At 35.6% G+C, this 13,447-nt stretch overlaps 1 protein-coding gene across 1 annotated transcript in view; it reads left to right on the forward strand.

The window, feature by feature from the left end:
- DYNC2H1 (dynein cytoplasmic 2 heavy chain 1) overlaps positions 1-13,447 on the forward strand; it is a gene marked incomplete at both ends in the record, with an annotated part of 341,923 nt that overhangs the window by 216,010 nt on the left and 112,466 nt on the right. The window contains one exon of the mRNA XM_007462583.1: positions 5,575-5,730. Coding sequence (XP_007462645.1) covers positions 5,575-5,730 — 156 coding nt within the window. The remainder of the gene's footprint in view (positions 1-5,574; positions 5,731-13,447) is intronic.

Consider the following 13,447-nt stretch of genomic DNA (forward strand, 5'->3'; position numbering starts at 1 on the left):
TGTACTTTCTGTTTCTGTGAGTTGACTACTTTAGATCCCTCATATAAGTGGAATCATGCAGTATTTGTCTTTTGGTGACTGGCTTATTTTATTTGGCATGATGTCCTCAAGGTTCATCCATGTTGTAGCATATGACAGCATTTCCTTCTTTCTTAAGGCTGAATAATATCACATTGTATGTGTGTACTGCATTTTCTTCATCCATTCATCAGCCCATGGACATTTAGATTTTCTACCTCTTGGCTATTATGAATAATGTTGCAATGAACATGGGTGGGCAAATATCTCTTCAAGATCGTATTTTCAGTTTTTTTTGGATATATACCCAGAGTGGGATTGCTGGATCATATGGTAATTCTATTTTTAATTTTTTGAGGAACCTCCATACTGTTCCACTGTGGTATACCATTTAACATTCCCACCAACAGCACACAATTTCTCTGATCCTTACCAACATTTGTTATTGTCTCCTGTATTTTTTTTTAATACTGGCTGTCCTAACAGTGTGAGGTGATATTTCACTGTGGTTTTCATTTGTATTTCTCTATATTTAGTGATGTTGAACATCTTTGTATATGCTTGTTGGCTATTTGTATGTCTTCCTTGGAGAAATGTCTATTCAAGTCTTTTGCCCATTTTTAATTGGATTTTTTGTTGTTGAGTTGTACAGATTTCTTATGTATTCTTCATATTGACCCCTTATTAGATATACAGCTTACAAATATTTTCTCTCATTCCATTAGGGGTTCCTTTTAACTGTGTTGATTGTTTCCTTTGCTGCGTAGATGTTTTTAGTTTGATGTAGTCCCATTTGTCTGTTTTTGCTTTTTTTGCTTGTGCTTTTAGTGGCATATCCAAAAAAATCATTGCCAAATCCAATGTCAAGAAACTTTTCCCCTGTTTTCTTCTAGGAATTTTATAGTTTCAGGTCTTAGGTTTAGGTCTTTAATGCATTTTGAGTTAATTTTTGTATTAAGTGTAAAGTAAGGGTCCAACTTCACTCTTGCACATGAATATCCAGTTTTCATATCATTTGTTTTTTGACATAGCTAAGTTAGATTTTCAGTCTTTGTTTTCTTCTTTCGTTCATTCGTTCCCTTCACCCATCCACTCATCCATACATCTGTCCATCAGTCCATCCTTCTAACGTGTAATGCTTGGCAGATCCTCCCCAAACCTGATGCATCCAAAACTTTATGTGTTTGTAATGATATTGTGGAACTCGTCCAAGTCATAACTGAAATAATGATAAGAAAATGAATTAAAACTTTTAAAAAACTAGTTTAAAATGTTCTGCTTGCATTTTCTCTCAACTTGTAGAATATAATCTCTTATATAATCTCTTGTCTGATGAAAAATCTTATTGGTGTTTATAACTACCTGTTATTTTAGATCAGTACTTCCATTTTCCACCTGAAGGCATTAAGTCTCATGTAAGGAAGAAAAAAGCTAAGCATTAATCCAAGGAATGCAAAAATGATTTAATATTTGGAAATATATTAATTGAATGAATGTCAATTATAATGTCTAGTAAGAGAGAACTTCTCCAGCCACTCTCTCAGTATACTCTTCTACTAAACTATATTGCAGAACTGGATTGTACAAGCCCTGAAGGCAAGGGCTATGTTTTTTCTTGCTTTTTTTTAAATTTATTATATAATACTTGGCATGTAGGAAGAATACAGTAATATTTCAATAAATGAAGAGTTAATATATATCAGGGGAACTGTTCCTTGAAAATTTTAACTTAATGTGTAGCCTCTTCCAGTATCCTTTTTTAGGAAGTAATTTGATTATATTTTTATGGAAATTTTCAGTTTCATTTAAGTTACTGGTGAATTTTTTTTCTATTTCTTAAATCAATGTAAATGATTTTAACTATTCCAGGAAATAGTGCAGTTCATTATGTTCAAAATTATTACTGTGTATATGTACACATATGTACACATACGTTTTATTGTATTTAAAAATTGTGGAATCTTCATTTTATTGTTTGTTTCTTCTCTTTTTGATGAGTTGCTGGAGTTGTTTTTAAAAATTTATCACATTGAATCTGTAGATTGCTTTGTATAGTATAGTCATTTTCACAGTATTGATTTCTCCAATCCAAGAATATGGTATATCTCTCCATCTGTTTGTGTCATCTTTGATTTCTTTCATCAGTATTTTATAGTTTTCTGAGTACAGGTCTTTTCCCTCCTTAGGTAGGTTTATTTCTAGGTATTTTATTCTTTTGGATGTGATGGTAAATGGGATGTTTCCTTAATTTCTCTTTCTGATCTTTCATTGTTAGTGTATAGGAATGCAAGAGATTTCTGTGTATTAATTTTGTATCACACAACTTTACCAAATTCATTGATGAGCTCTAGTAGTTTCTGGTAGCAACTTTAGTGTTTTCTGTGTATACTGTAGTATCATGTCATCTGCAAACGGTGACAGTTTTACTTCTTTTTCAATTTGGAATCCTTTTATTCCTTTTTCTTCTCTGATTGCCATGGCTAGGACTTCCAAAACTATGTTGAATAATAGTGGTAAGAGTGGACATCCTTGTCCTGTTCCTGATCTTAGAGGAAATGTTTTCAGTTTTTTACCATTGAGAATGATGTTTGCTGTGGGTTTGTCATATATGGCTTTTATTATGTTGAGGTAGGTTCCCTCTATGCCCATTTTCTGGAGAGTTTTTATCATAAATTGGTGTTGAATTCTGTCAAAAGCTTTTTCTGCATCTCTTGAGATGATTATATGGTTTTTATTCTTCAGTTTGTTGATGTGGTGTATCATATTGATTGATTCATGAAAATTGAAAATCCTTGCATCCTGGGACAAATCCCACTTGATCATGGTGTAATATCTTTTTAATGTATTGTTGGATTTGGTTTGTTATTATTTTGTTGATGAGTTTTACGTCTATGTTCATCAGTGATACTGTCCTGTAATTTTCAGAGAAAGGCAAATATCATATGTTATCACTTATATGTGGAATCTAAAGAAAGGGTACAAATGAACTTATCTACAAAACAGAAATAGAATTATAAAATAGATAACAAATGAAGACGTACTGTATAGCACAGGGAACTCTTCTTTTCCCGTATATATGGGAAAAGAATCTAAAAAACGGTGTATATATGTATATGTATAACTGATCCACTTTGCTTTACAGCAGAAACTAACACAACATTGTAAATCAACTATACTCCAATAAAAATTTAAAAAATAAAATTAAAAAATAGAAAAAAATTTGTCACAAATAACCAATGTCATACTTTCTGATTTACTTTTTCTTATTAATTCTTTTCTATTCACTGAATTTCCTGCTCTTTTCATTATTTTTTCTTCCTTATGTTTTCCTTAATTTGTACTGGATTTCATTCTTCCTGATTTCTTATGCTGAATGCTTAATTGATTTAATTAACTTGAATTAATATTGAAATTATTTTAAGTGTGAATTTTCAGTTGAATATATATGTTACCTTATCTCATAACTTGACATACTAGTGTTTCTGTTTTGTCATTTTCTAATAATCTTTATTTGTATATGATTTTCTCTGTAATTGTACATGATTTATTCATTTTGCATAACCTTTAGTATAGGGTCTTAAAAAAAAGAAAAAGAAAAAGAAAACCCTAAGTGGTTGTTCAGTTTCCTTAGTGCTCAGAAAATTTTGTCTTTTCTATGAAAATTTTTGGTAACTGTTTCATAAACAAAACATTTTCATTTAAAAGTGTGCATTTGGAAATGCACTTAGTAAAAAAATATGCTTAGGCACTTTTTCTTTTAATAAAACAAAAGTTTTTATTTAAGAGAAAACAGAATGAAAAGGTTTGCAAAGGAAATTATTATTTTTTTTGTGGCAGGCATTCTTAATGTACTGATCTGAATTTTTCATTAATGTTAGAAACCAGTTTGAAGGAAAAAAAAAAACTTTTAAAACAAGGTAACTTTTTTTTAAAATCTTTATTGGAGTATAATTGCTTTACAATGGTGTGTTGGTTTCTGCTTTATAACAAAGTGAATCAGTTATGCATATACATATGTTCCCATATCTCTTCCCTCTTGCATGTCCCTCCCTCCCGCCCTCCCTATCCCACCCCTCCATGTGGTCACAAAGCACCGAGCTGATCTCCCGGTGCTATGTGGCTGCTTCCCACTAGCTATCTATAAAACAAGGTAACTTTTGAAATGGATTTATTTTGGTCTTTTTCCAAGAATTCAAAAATTTTTTTCTTCCATTTTGATAATTAAAAAAAATAATATAAACAGATTTTGGACGTGTGGATAAGTGTTTTCTTACTAGTACTAGTCCAATGTACAGTTTCGGTTCCCGGGTTTGAATTTGTTTTATAAGCCTAGCAATGTCAGGTAATACCCACCTTAAGTAAAGTGGACTGATGTTCAAGGAAGATTAGTTGACATTACATGTAAATAGTAATTTGAAGTCCTTATGGAAATTCAGGTAGTACTGGAGAGAAAGAACTGGCGTATTGAAGTCAAAAACACCTGCCTGATGATAATCAGTATCATAATTCGTGCTGTAAATGATGGTTTTGTTTCAGTAAAACACCTTAATGATCATGTAAAACTTATTTGGTTATTTTGAATATTGTTGGTTGTGTAGGTTTTTTGGGGGGCGGGGTACGCGGGCCTCTCGCTGTTGTGGCCTCTCCCGTTACAGAGCACAGGCTCCGGACGCACAGGCTCAGCGGCCATGGCCCACGGGCCCAGCCGCTCCACGGCATGTGGGATCCTCCCAGTCCGGGGCACGAACCCGTGTCCCCTGCATCGGCAGGAGGACTCCCAACCACTACACCGCCAGGGAAGCCCTATTTTGGATTTTTAATTGAGATGAGCTATTAGGTATAAGGAGTTTAAAACTAGTTTTATATTTGTACGTTTTTTTTTAACATCTTTATTGAAGTATAATTGCTTTACAATGGTGTGTTAGTTTCTGCTTTATAGCAAAGTGAATCAGCTGTACATATACATATATCCCCATATCTCCTCCCTCTTGAGTCTCCCTCCCACCGTCCCTATCCTACCCCTCTAGGTGATCACAAAGCACTGAGCTGATCTCTCTGTGCTATGAGGCTGCTTCCCACTAGCTATCTGTTTTACATTTGGTAGTATATATGTCTATGCCACTTTCTCACTTTGTCCCAGCTTACCCTTCCCCCTCCCTGTGTCCTCAAATCCATTCTCTATGTCTGCGTCTTAATTCCTGTCCTGCCCCTAGGTTCTTCAGAATCTTTTTGTTTGTTTGTTTTTAGATTCCATATATATGTGTTAGCATATGGTATTTGTTTTTCTTTTTCTGACTTACTTCACTCTGTATGACAGACTCTAGGCCCATCCACGTCACTACAAATAACTCAATTTCATTTCTTTTTATGGCTGAGTAATATTCCATTGTATATATGTGCTACATCTTCTTTTGTACATTTTGAAGTAACATAAAATAATTTAAGTCAAACTTGGTAATTGTGAAAAGTTTTTGCCTTTAAATATGTTCTCAATATGTTAAATACTGATATATTTTATTTGTAAGGTTTTAAACAATATGTTTGTTTTTTCTCTAGTCACCTCCAGGTTTGAAGAAAAATTTAATGCGTACTTATGAATCTTGGACTTCTGAGCAAATTAGCAAAAAAGATAATATACATCGAGCTCATGCTCTCTTCAGTTTTGCTTGGTTTCATGCTGCATGCCAAGAAAGAAGAAATTACATTCCACAGGTAAGTAAGAATATGTCTTGGATATAGTCTAAGGTGTACATTTTTTCATATTAGAATATTTTTACAGTTTAGTATAAATAGCTAGGATTACTTCTTAATTTGATTCATGATTTATAAATTTATATCTCTGATTCCATCTTCTCTGTTAATCTTCTGGACTGTATATAGTTATCTAGTTCACATGTTTTTGAATTAAAGTGTTTAGAACAATGTGTGAGCCATCATAATTCATCATTGTTAGGTATCATTTTTATGGTTAATATCTCACCAGTTCAAAAATGTTCAAAAACCGAGTTCCCATACCTGTTTTCCCTTTAGTATATTCTGCTCAATAATAGGCATTGATATCTGTTTACTTTCCTAAGTTAGAAGCATAGGAGTTGTTCTTGATATGGTTTTCTTCCCTACTCAACTTGTGTTTAAATCCTGTTGATTCTACTTCTAAAATGTAATTCAAATCTGTACATTTCTCCTCACTATTCTTTTCAAGCCTCATCACCTCTCACCTGAATTACTTTTCTAACTCTTCTTCCTGCTTTTTCCACTTAGCAGCCAGAATTATTTTTCTAATATGTAATTTTGATTTTTTCACTCCTCTGCTTAACACCCATCAAATGGAATTCCACTGTACTTGGGAAAAAATATGCACATTTCTTACCATGATCCAGAAGGAAATATTTGCCTATCTTTTCAACCTCTTCCCAGGCCCCTTTTTTCTATCTGTTCTCTACACCTCAGTCACATGGGACTTCTTTATGGTCTTTTAATCCATCAAGCTTTCTCACCATAGGCTCTAGATTTTATTTTTAAACCACCAATAGAGCACAGTTTTTCATGGCCATGGCAGTCCTAGCTGGTACCATGCTCTGATCTTCTTGCCAAATGCCTATCTTAGCAAAAATTTCAGCTTTCTTCCATCTTTAAATGAATGGGAAACCATCCTCTTTTTTTAAACTTTGTCTACTTCTGTTGGGATAATCTTTCCTCAAACTGCCCTCCCCATCTGCTTACCTTTTAGCCTTTCTCTGTATTTCAGTTGCATGTCAAAATAAGAGCATAGGTTCTGGAGTTTCAGTCCTGACTCTAGAATTTCCTTGCTGTATTACCTTAGGTAAATTACTTTATCCCCTTGACTGTAAAATGCGAATAATGATCATATTTACCTTTGTTGTGAGGATTAAATGAAATAGTGTATGTTTAGAAGTGCTTAACACAGTGCTTGGTATAGCCTATCAATAAATATTTGTCAGACGAATGAAATAGTAAATAATAATAGCAATGTTTGTTTCATATATTTTACACACTATACTTATTAAAGGGTACGCTTATTATTTTTATTTTACAAAGGTAGGACAGTGAATCTCGATGGTAATTAACTTGAGCTTGGAAATGGGCAGGCTCACCATCTTCTAAAGCCTTTGCCCCTAATTTCTCTGATATTCATCCTTAGGTAATGTATCAGTTAATCCTGACACATACATGAAGAATAGTCATAGTGATGCATTTTTATGAGAAAACAAAATTTACATTTTAAAAACAAAATTAGTTTTTTTTGGTTTGTTTTGTTTTTTGTTTTTTTTGTGTGTGTGTGGTACATGGGTCTCTCACTGTTGTGGCCTCTCCCATTGCGGAGCACAGGCTCCAGACGCATAAGCTCAGCGGCCATGGCTCATGGACCCAGCCGCCCCACGGCATGTGGGATCTTCCCGGAACGGGGCACGAACCCATGTCCCCTGCATCGGCAGGCAGACTCTCAACCACTGGGCCACCAGGGAAGCCCAGTTTTCATTTTTTATTGTGACACATGCACATAGTATAAATTAAAAAGCTATGAAAAAGCTTGCAAATTAAGATTTAGTCTCCTCCCTCCTTATCCCCTGCCACTCAGTTTGTATTCCCAGGGCACCTACTGTCCACCATTTCTTGGATGTCCTTCAGAGATATTATATAAATACACAAATATATTTTATGCATTTATATGCACACATATGTTCTTTTTTAATTCAAATGGCAGCACATTATACATACAGTTCTGTACTTTGCTTTATTAACCAATACATTTTAGAGATTATTAAATATTAGTACCCATTTAGCACCTAATTTTAAAATATGATTTGTATTCATGATATCCGTATAAATATTTTTAGGCAGTTTGTATTGTTAGATGGGCATAAATATTTTCCTCAATCTTTGCTATTACAAAAAATATTGCAATGGATATCCCTGTGATTGCCTCATTTAACACTTGTTCATGGTGGCCAATTCCTAAATGTATAATGTTTGCTTCAAAAGATATGTGTATTTTTAAAAGTTCATGAATATTACCAAAATGCTCTACATAGAGGATATAGCAATTCATTTTCACACAAACAAAAATATTTGAAAATGTCATTTAAAAAAACATTCTGCTCTGATAAAAATCATAAATTTAGAGGTAAAAGCAGACAAAATATTGAATGCCATTAATTGCTAGATGTCACATAATAGGGATATGAAATCCACAAACTCTATTTTACTTCTTTTCCTTATTTGGTTTTGCTTTCTTTTTTTAACAGCCAACTTTGAGAAGTAAAGATCCACTGTTAATTCAACTTAGTTTTCATTTCCTGTGTTAGTAAAAGATTATTCCTTTGCTATTTTTCATTGTGTTGCTGTGTTAACTTCCCTGTTTTACACATGTATATTGTACCTCTAATACTGCACTTGATGTAATGTCAGTTTTGTTTTATATTTGGTATTCTTTGATATTGTGTTATTCTTACTAGTTTGTGAGTACCTTTATAACAGGCTTAATCTCATTCATAAGAGCACTTTACACAGTGCCTGGATTTCCATTTCAGATAAATAGGATTTGATTGGCTACTGAGAATCTCTCCACAATTTACAACATAATTTCTGTCAGGAATTGTGATATGAATAACAAAAATTACCATTCAAATTTTTGTACCATATTTTAAAAAAATCATTAATCATTTAGCAGTATATCAGTAACTGTGCTTTACAGAGTATAGTTCTTATTTCAGAATTAGTATTTTAGTTGGAAGCTGCTATATTAAGTAATATAGATAGCAACAGTCTTGAGAGTTTTATGAATACTGATCAATTTTTAAGGTATTTTTAAAATGTTGAAATGAGCATTTTTCTTCACAAATAAGATCTAATAGAGTTATATAAGAAATTTTATTAATAAGACTTTGTTTTGAGTTGGTAGAAAGTTTATTTAAAATGTTATGAGAACTTTGTTAACTACCGATGGGTACGTATCCCTTACACATTTTTTTCTTTTAACATCTTTATTGGAGTATAATTGCTTTACAATGTTGTATTAGTTTCTGCTGTATAACAAAGTGAATCAGCTCTATGTATACATATATCCCCATATCCCCTCCCTCTTGAGCCTCCCTCCCGACCTCCCTATCCCACCCCTCTAGGTGGTCACAAGGCACTGAGCTGATCTCCCTGTGCTATGCAGCTGCTTCCCACTAGCTGTCTGTTTTACATCTGGTAATGTATATATGTCAATGCTACTTTCTCACTTCGTCCCAGCTTACCCTTCCCCCTCCCCTTATCCTCAAGTCCATTCTCTAGTAGGTCTGCATCTTTATTCCTGTCTTGCTCCTAGGTTCTTCATGACCATTTGTTTTTCTTTTTTAGATTCCATATATACATGTTAGCATACGATATTTGTTTTTCTCTTTCTGAATTACTTCACTCTGTATGACAGACTCTAGGTCCATCCACCTCACTACAAATAGCTCAATTTCATTTCTTTCTATGGCTGAGTAATATTTCATTGTATATATGTGCTACATCTTTTTTCTTCTTCTTCTTTTTTTAACATCTTTATTAGGGTATAATTGCTTTACAATGGTGTGTCAGTTTCTGCTTTATAACAAAGTGAATCAGTTATACATACACATATGTCCCCATATCTCTTCCCTCTTTCATCTCCGTCCCTCCCACCCTCCCTATCCCACCCCTCTAGGTGGTCAAAAGGCACTGAGCTGATCTCCCTGTGCTATGTGGCTGCTTCCCACTAACTATCTATTTTACGTTTGGTAGTGTATATATGTCCATGCCACTCTCTCACTTTGTCCCAGCTTACCCTTCCCCCTCCACTTATCCTCAAGTCCATTCTCTAGTAGGTCAGCATCTTTGTTCCCATCTTGCCCCTAGGTTCTTCTTAACATTTTCTTTCTTTCTTTCTTTTTTTTTTTAGATTCCATATATGTGTGTTAGCATACGGTATTTGTTTTTCTCTTTCTGACTTACTTCACTCTGTATGACAGTCTCTATGTCCATCCACCTCACTTCAAATAACTCAGTTTCGTTCCTTTTTCTGGCTGAGTAATATTCCATTGTATATATATGCCACACCTTCTTTATCCATTCATCTGTTGATGGACACTTAGGTTGCTTCCATGTCCTGGCTATTGTAAATAGCGCTGCAATGAACATTTTGCTACATGACACTTTTTGAATTATGGTTTTCTCAGGGTATATGCCCAGTAGTGGGATTGCTAGCTCATATGGTAGTTCTATTTTTAGTATTTTAAGGAACCTCCATACTGTTCTACATAGTGGCTGTATCAATTTACATTCCCTCCAACAGTGCAGGAGAGTTCCCTTTCCTCCACACGCTCTCCAGCATCTATGGTATGTAGATTTTTTAATGATGGCCATTCTCACCAGTGTGAGGTGATACCTCATTGTAGTTTTGACTTGCATTACTCCAGTGATTAGTGATGTTGTGAATCCTTTCATGTGTCTGTTGGCAATCTGTATATCTTCTTTGGAGAGATGTCCCTTTAAGTCTTCTGCTCATTATTGGATTGGGTTTTTTGTTTTTTTGATATTGAGCTATATGAGCTGCTTGTATATTTTGGAGATTAATCCTTTGTCAATTGCTTCATTTGCAAATATTTTCTCCCATTCTGAGGGCTGCCTTTTCATCTTGTGTATGGGTTCCTTTGCTATGCAAAAGCTTTTAAGTTTCATTAGGTCCCATTTCTTTATTTTTCTTTTTATTTCCATTTCTCTAGGAGGTGGGTCAAAAAGGATCTTGCTGTGATTTATGTCGTTGAGGGTTCTGCCTATGTTTTCCTCTAAGAGTTTTATAGTGTCTGGCCTTACATTTAGGTATTTAATCCATTTTGAGTTTTTTTGTGTATATGGTGTTAGGGAGTGTTCTAATTTCATTCTTTTACATGTAACTGTCCAGTTTTTTCAGCACCACTTATTGAAGAGGCTGTCTTTTCTCCATTGTATATTCTTACCTCCTTTGTCAAAAATAAGGTAACCATATGTGCGTGGGTTTATCTCTGGCCTTTCTGTCTTGTTCCATTGATCTATATTTCTGTTTTTCTGCCAGTACCATACTGTCTTGATTTCTGTTTTCTTGATTTCCTTTCAAAAAAAAAAGGAAGAGAGCAACTAAATGAATAAACAAACCCACAAATGAAAACAAACACTAAAAACTAAACTAAGATAAACATGAAACCAAAAAGAAATCAAATGCAGAAAGCAAACCCCAAGTTCACAGTTGCCCCCAAAGTCCACCCCCTCAGTTTTGGGAACACTCATTGTCTATTCAGGTGTTCCACACCGGCAGGGTTTACCAAGCTGACTGCGTGGATTTAATGCACTGCTCCTAAGGCTGCATGAAGAAATTTCCCTTTCTCTTCTTTGTTTGCACAACTCCTTGGGCTCAGCTTTGATTTTGTCTCCGCCTCTGCTTGTAGGCCAGCCACAGGCATCTGTTCCCTGCCCAGACAAGAGGGGGTTAAAACAGCGTCTGATTAGGGCTCTCTTGCTCACTCAGACTGGGGAGAGGAAGGGGTATGGTAGTCTCAATTGCAATGCGGGGTGTGTCTGCAGCAGTAGAGTCCTGTGTGACGTTATAACAGCCTGAGACACGTCATGTGTTCTCCCAGGGAAGTTGACCCTGGATAATGGGACCCTGGAAGTGGCGTGATGCACAGGCTTCTGGGGGTATGTGGGTAGTGACCTGTGCTTGCACACAGAATATTTGGTGGCAGTGGCGGCAGCAGTAGCAGTCCTCGCTCACCTCTGCAGTTTGAGATGATAGCCGCGACTCATGCCTGTCTCTGGGGCTCGCTTAGGCAGTGCTCTGCCATCTGTGGGCACTCGGAGCAGGAAGCCTCTCTCCTTGCACACCCCAAAACAACGGTCTCCTGCCTCTCTGGCAGGTCCAGACATTTTCCTGGACACCGTCCCAGCTAGCTGTGGCACACTAACCCCCTTCAGGCTGTGTTCATGCAGCCAACCCCAGTCCTCTCCCTGGGGTCTGGCCTCTGAAGCACAAGCCTCAGCTCCCAGCCCCCACCTGCCCTGGCAGGTTAGCAGATAAGCATCTCAGGCTGGTGAGTGGTGGTCAGCACCAATCCTCTCTGTAGGAATCTCTCTGCTTTTCCCTCTGCAGCCCTGTTGCCGTGCTCTCCTCTGTGGTTCCGAAGCTTCTCCCCCGCCCAACCCCCATGTCCGCCAGGGAAGGGGCTCCCTAGGGTGTGGAAACTTCCTCCTTCACAGCTCCCTCGCAGAGGTGCAGGTCCCATCCCTATTCCTTTGTCTCTTTTTTTTCTTTTTTCTTTTGCCTACGCAGGTACGTGGGGAGTTTCTTGCCTTTTGGGAAGTCTGAGGTCTTCTGCCAGCATTCAATAGGTGTTCTGTAGGAGTTGTTTCACATATAGATGTATTTTTGATGTATTTGTGGGGAGGAAGGTGATCTCCACATCTTACTCCTCTGCCATCTTGAAGGTCTGTGTCTCCCTTACAGATTTTTAATTCTTAGGTGTAGTTTAACTTAGGTATAATTAACTGAAATCTTTTTTGTTTTCACAGTATCTATAATATTTTTTTAAAAAAATAACTGTCTAAATGCTAGTGACCTCCAAATTTTTATATCCAACTCAGACCAACTCTCTAAGATCTAGGTTTATATATCCAACTGTTTATTTGACCTATCTAGTTAGATGTCTCAAAAATGACTGAAGATGCACATATTCTAGATCCAAGTACTAGAACATTAGCTTCTCAAGAGCACAGATTTTTGCCTCTTTTGTTTACTGCTGTATTTTCATTGACAAAAACAGTGCCAAGTATATAGCAGACACTCAGTAATTTTTTGTTGAACACTTTGTTCATTGATTTCATGTTATCCCTTTCCAAACCTTGTATTCTTTCAGTGTTCCACCTGTGAGTGAATGATGCCAAAATCAATTTGAATAAGCCATGAGCTTAGAAGTCATTCTTAATACCTCTCTCTTTGGTATCTTCATCCTCCATTACAATCCAATACAAAACTTCTTTCATTTCATTGTCCTATCTATCTATCTACTTTTGTTTTTCTGTCATTTCTTAACTTTTCCCCACCAGGGTGACTTTCCCTTATCTTTTATATTAGGTCAGAGCTCTTTCTTATATATACCAAATATGTTTCTTTTCCTTAAACATATTATAGTTTGTAATTGTATGTGTATTTGAGTAATTGATTGTATCCACCCCTCCCCTGATATTTGACTGAAAGCTACATGGAAACAGGGATTATATATGTTTTTGCTCATTCTTTTATTCCCAGAGCCTGATATATAATGTGCACTTAATAAATCTTTTTGAATGATGAATGAATAAATTAAATTTGTATCAATATTTCTGAATAGTATTCAAGTCTAAATAGATTTTAGTTTGAACTTATTGC

The sequence above is a fragment of the Lipotes vexillifer genome, unplaced genomic scaffold, assembly GCF_000442215.2.
Source record: "Lipotes vexillifer unplaced genomic scaffold, Lipotes_vexillifer_v1.1 scaffold2189, whole genome shotgun sequence".
Lineage (NCBI taxonomy): Eukaryota > Metazoa > Chordata > Mammalia > Artiodactyla > Lipotidae > Lipotes > Lipotes vexillifer.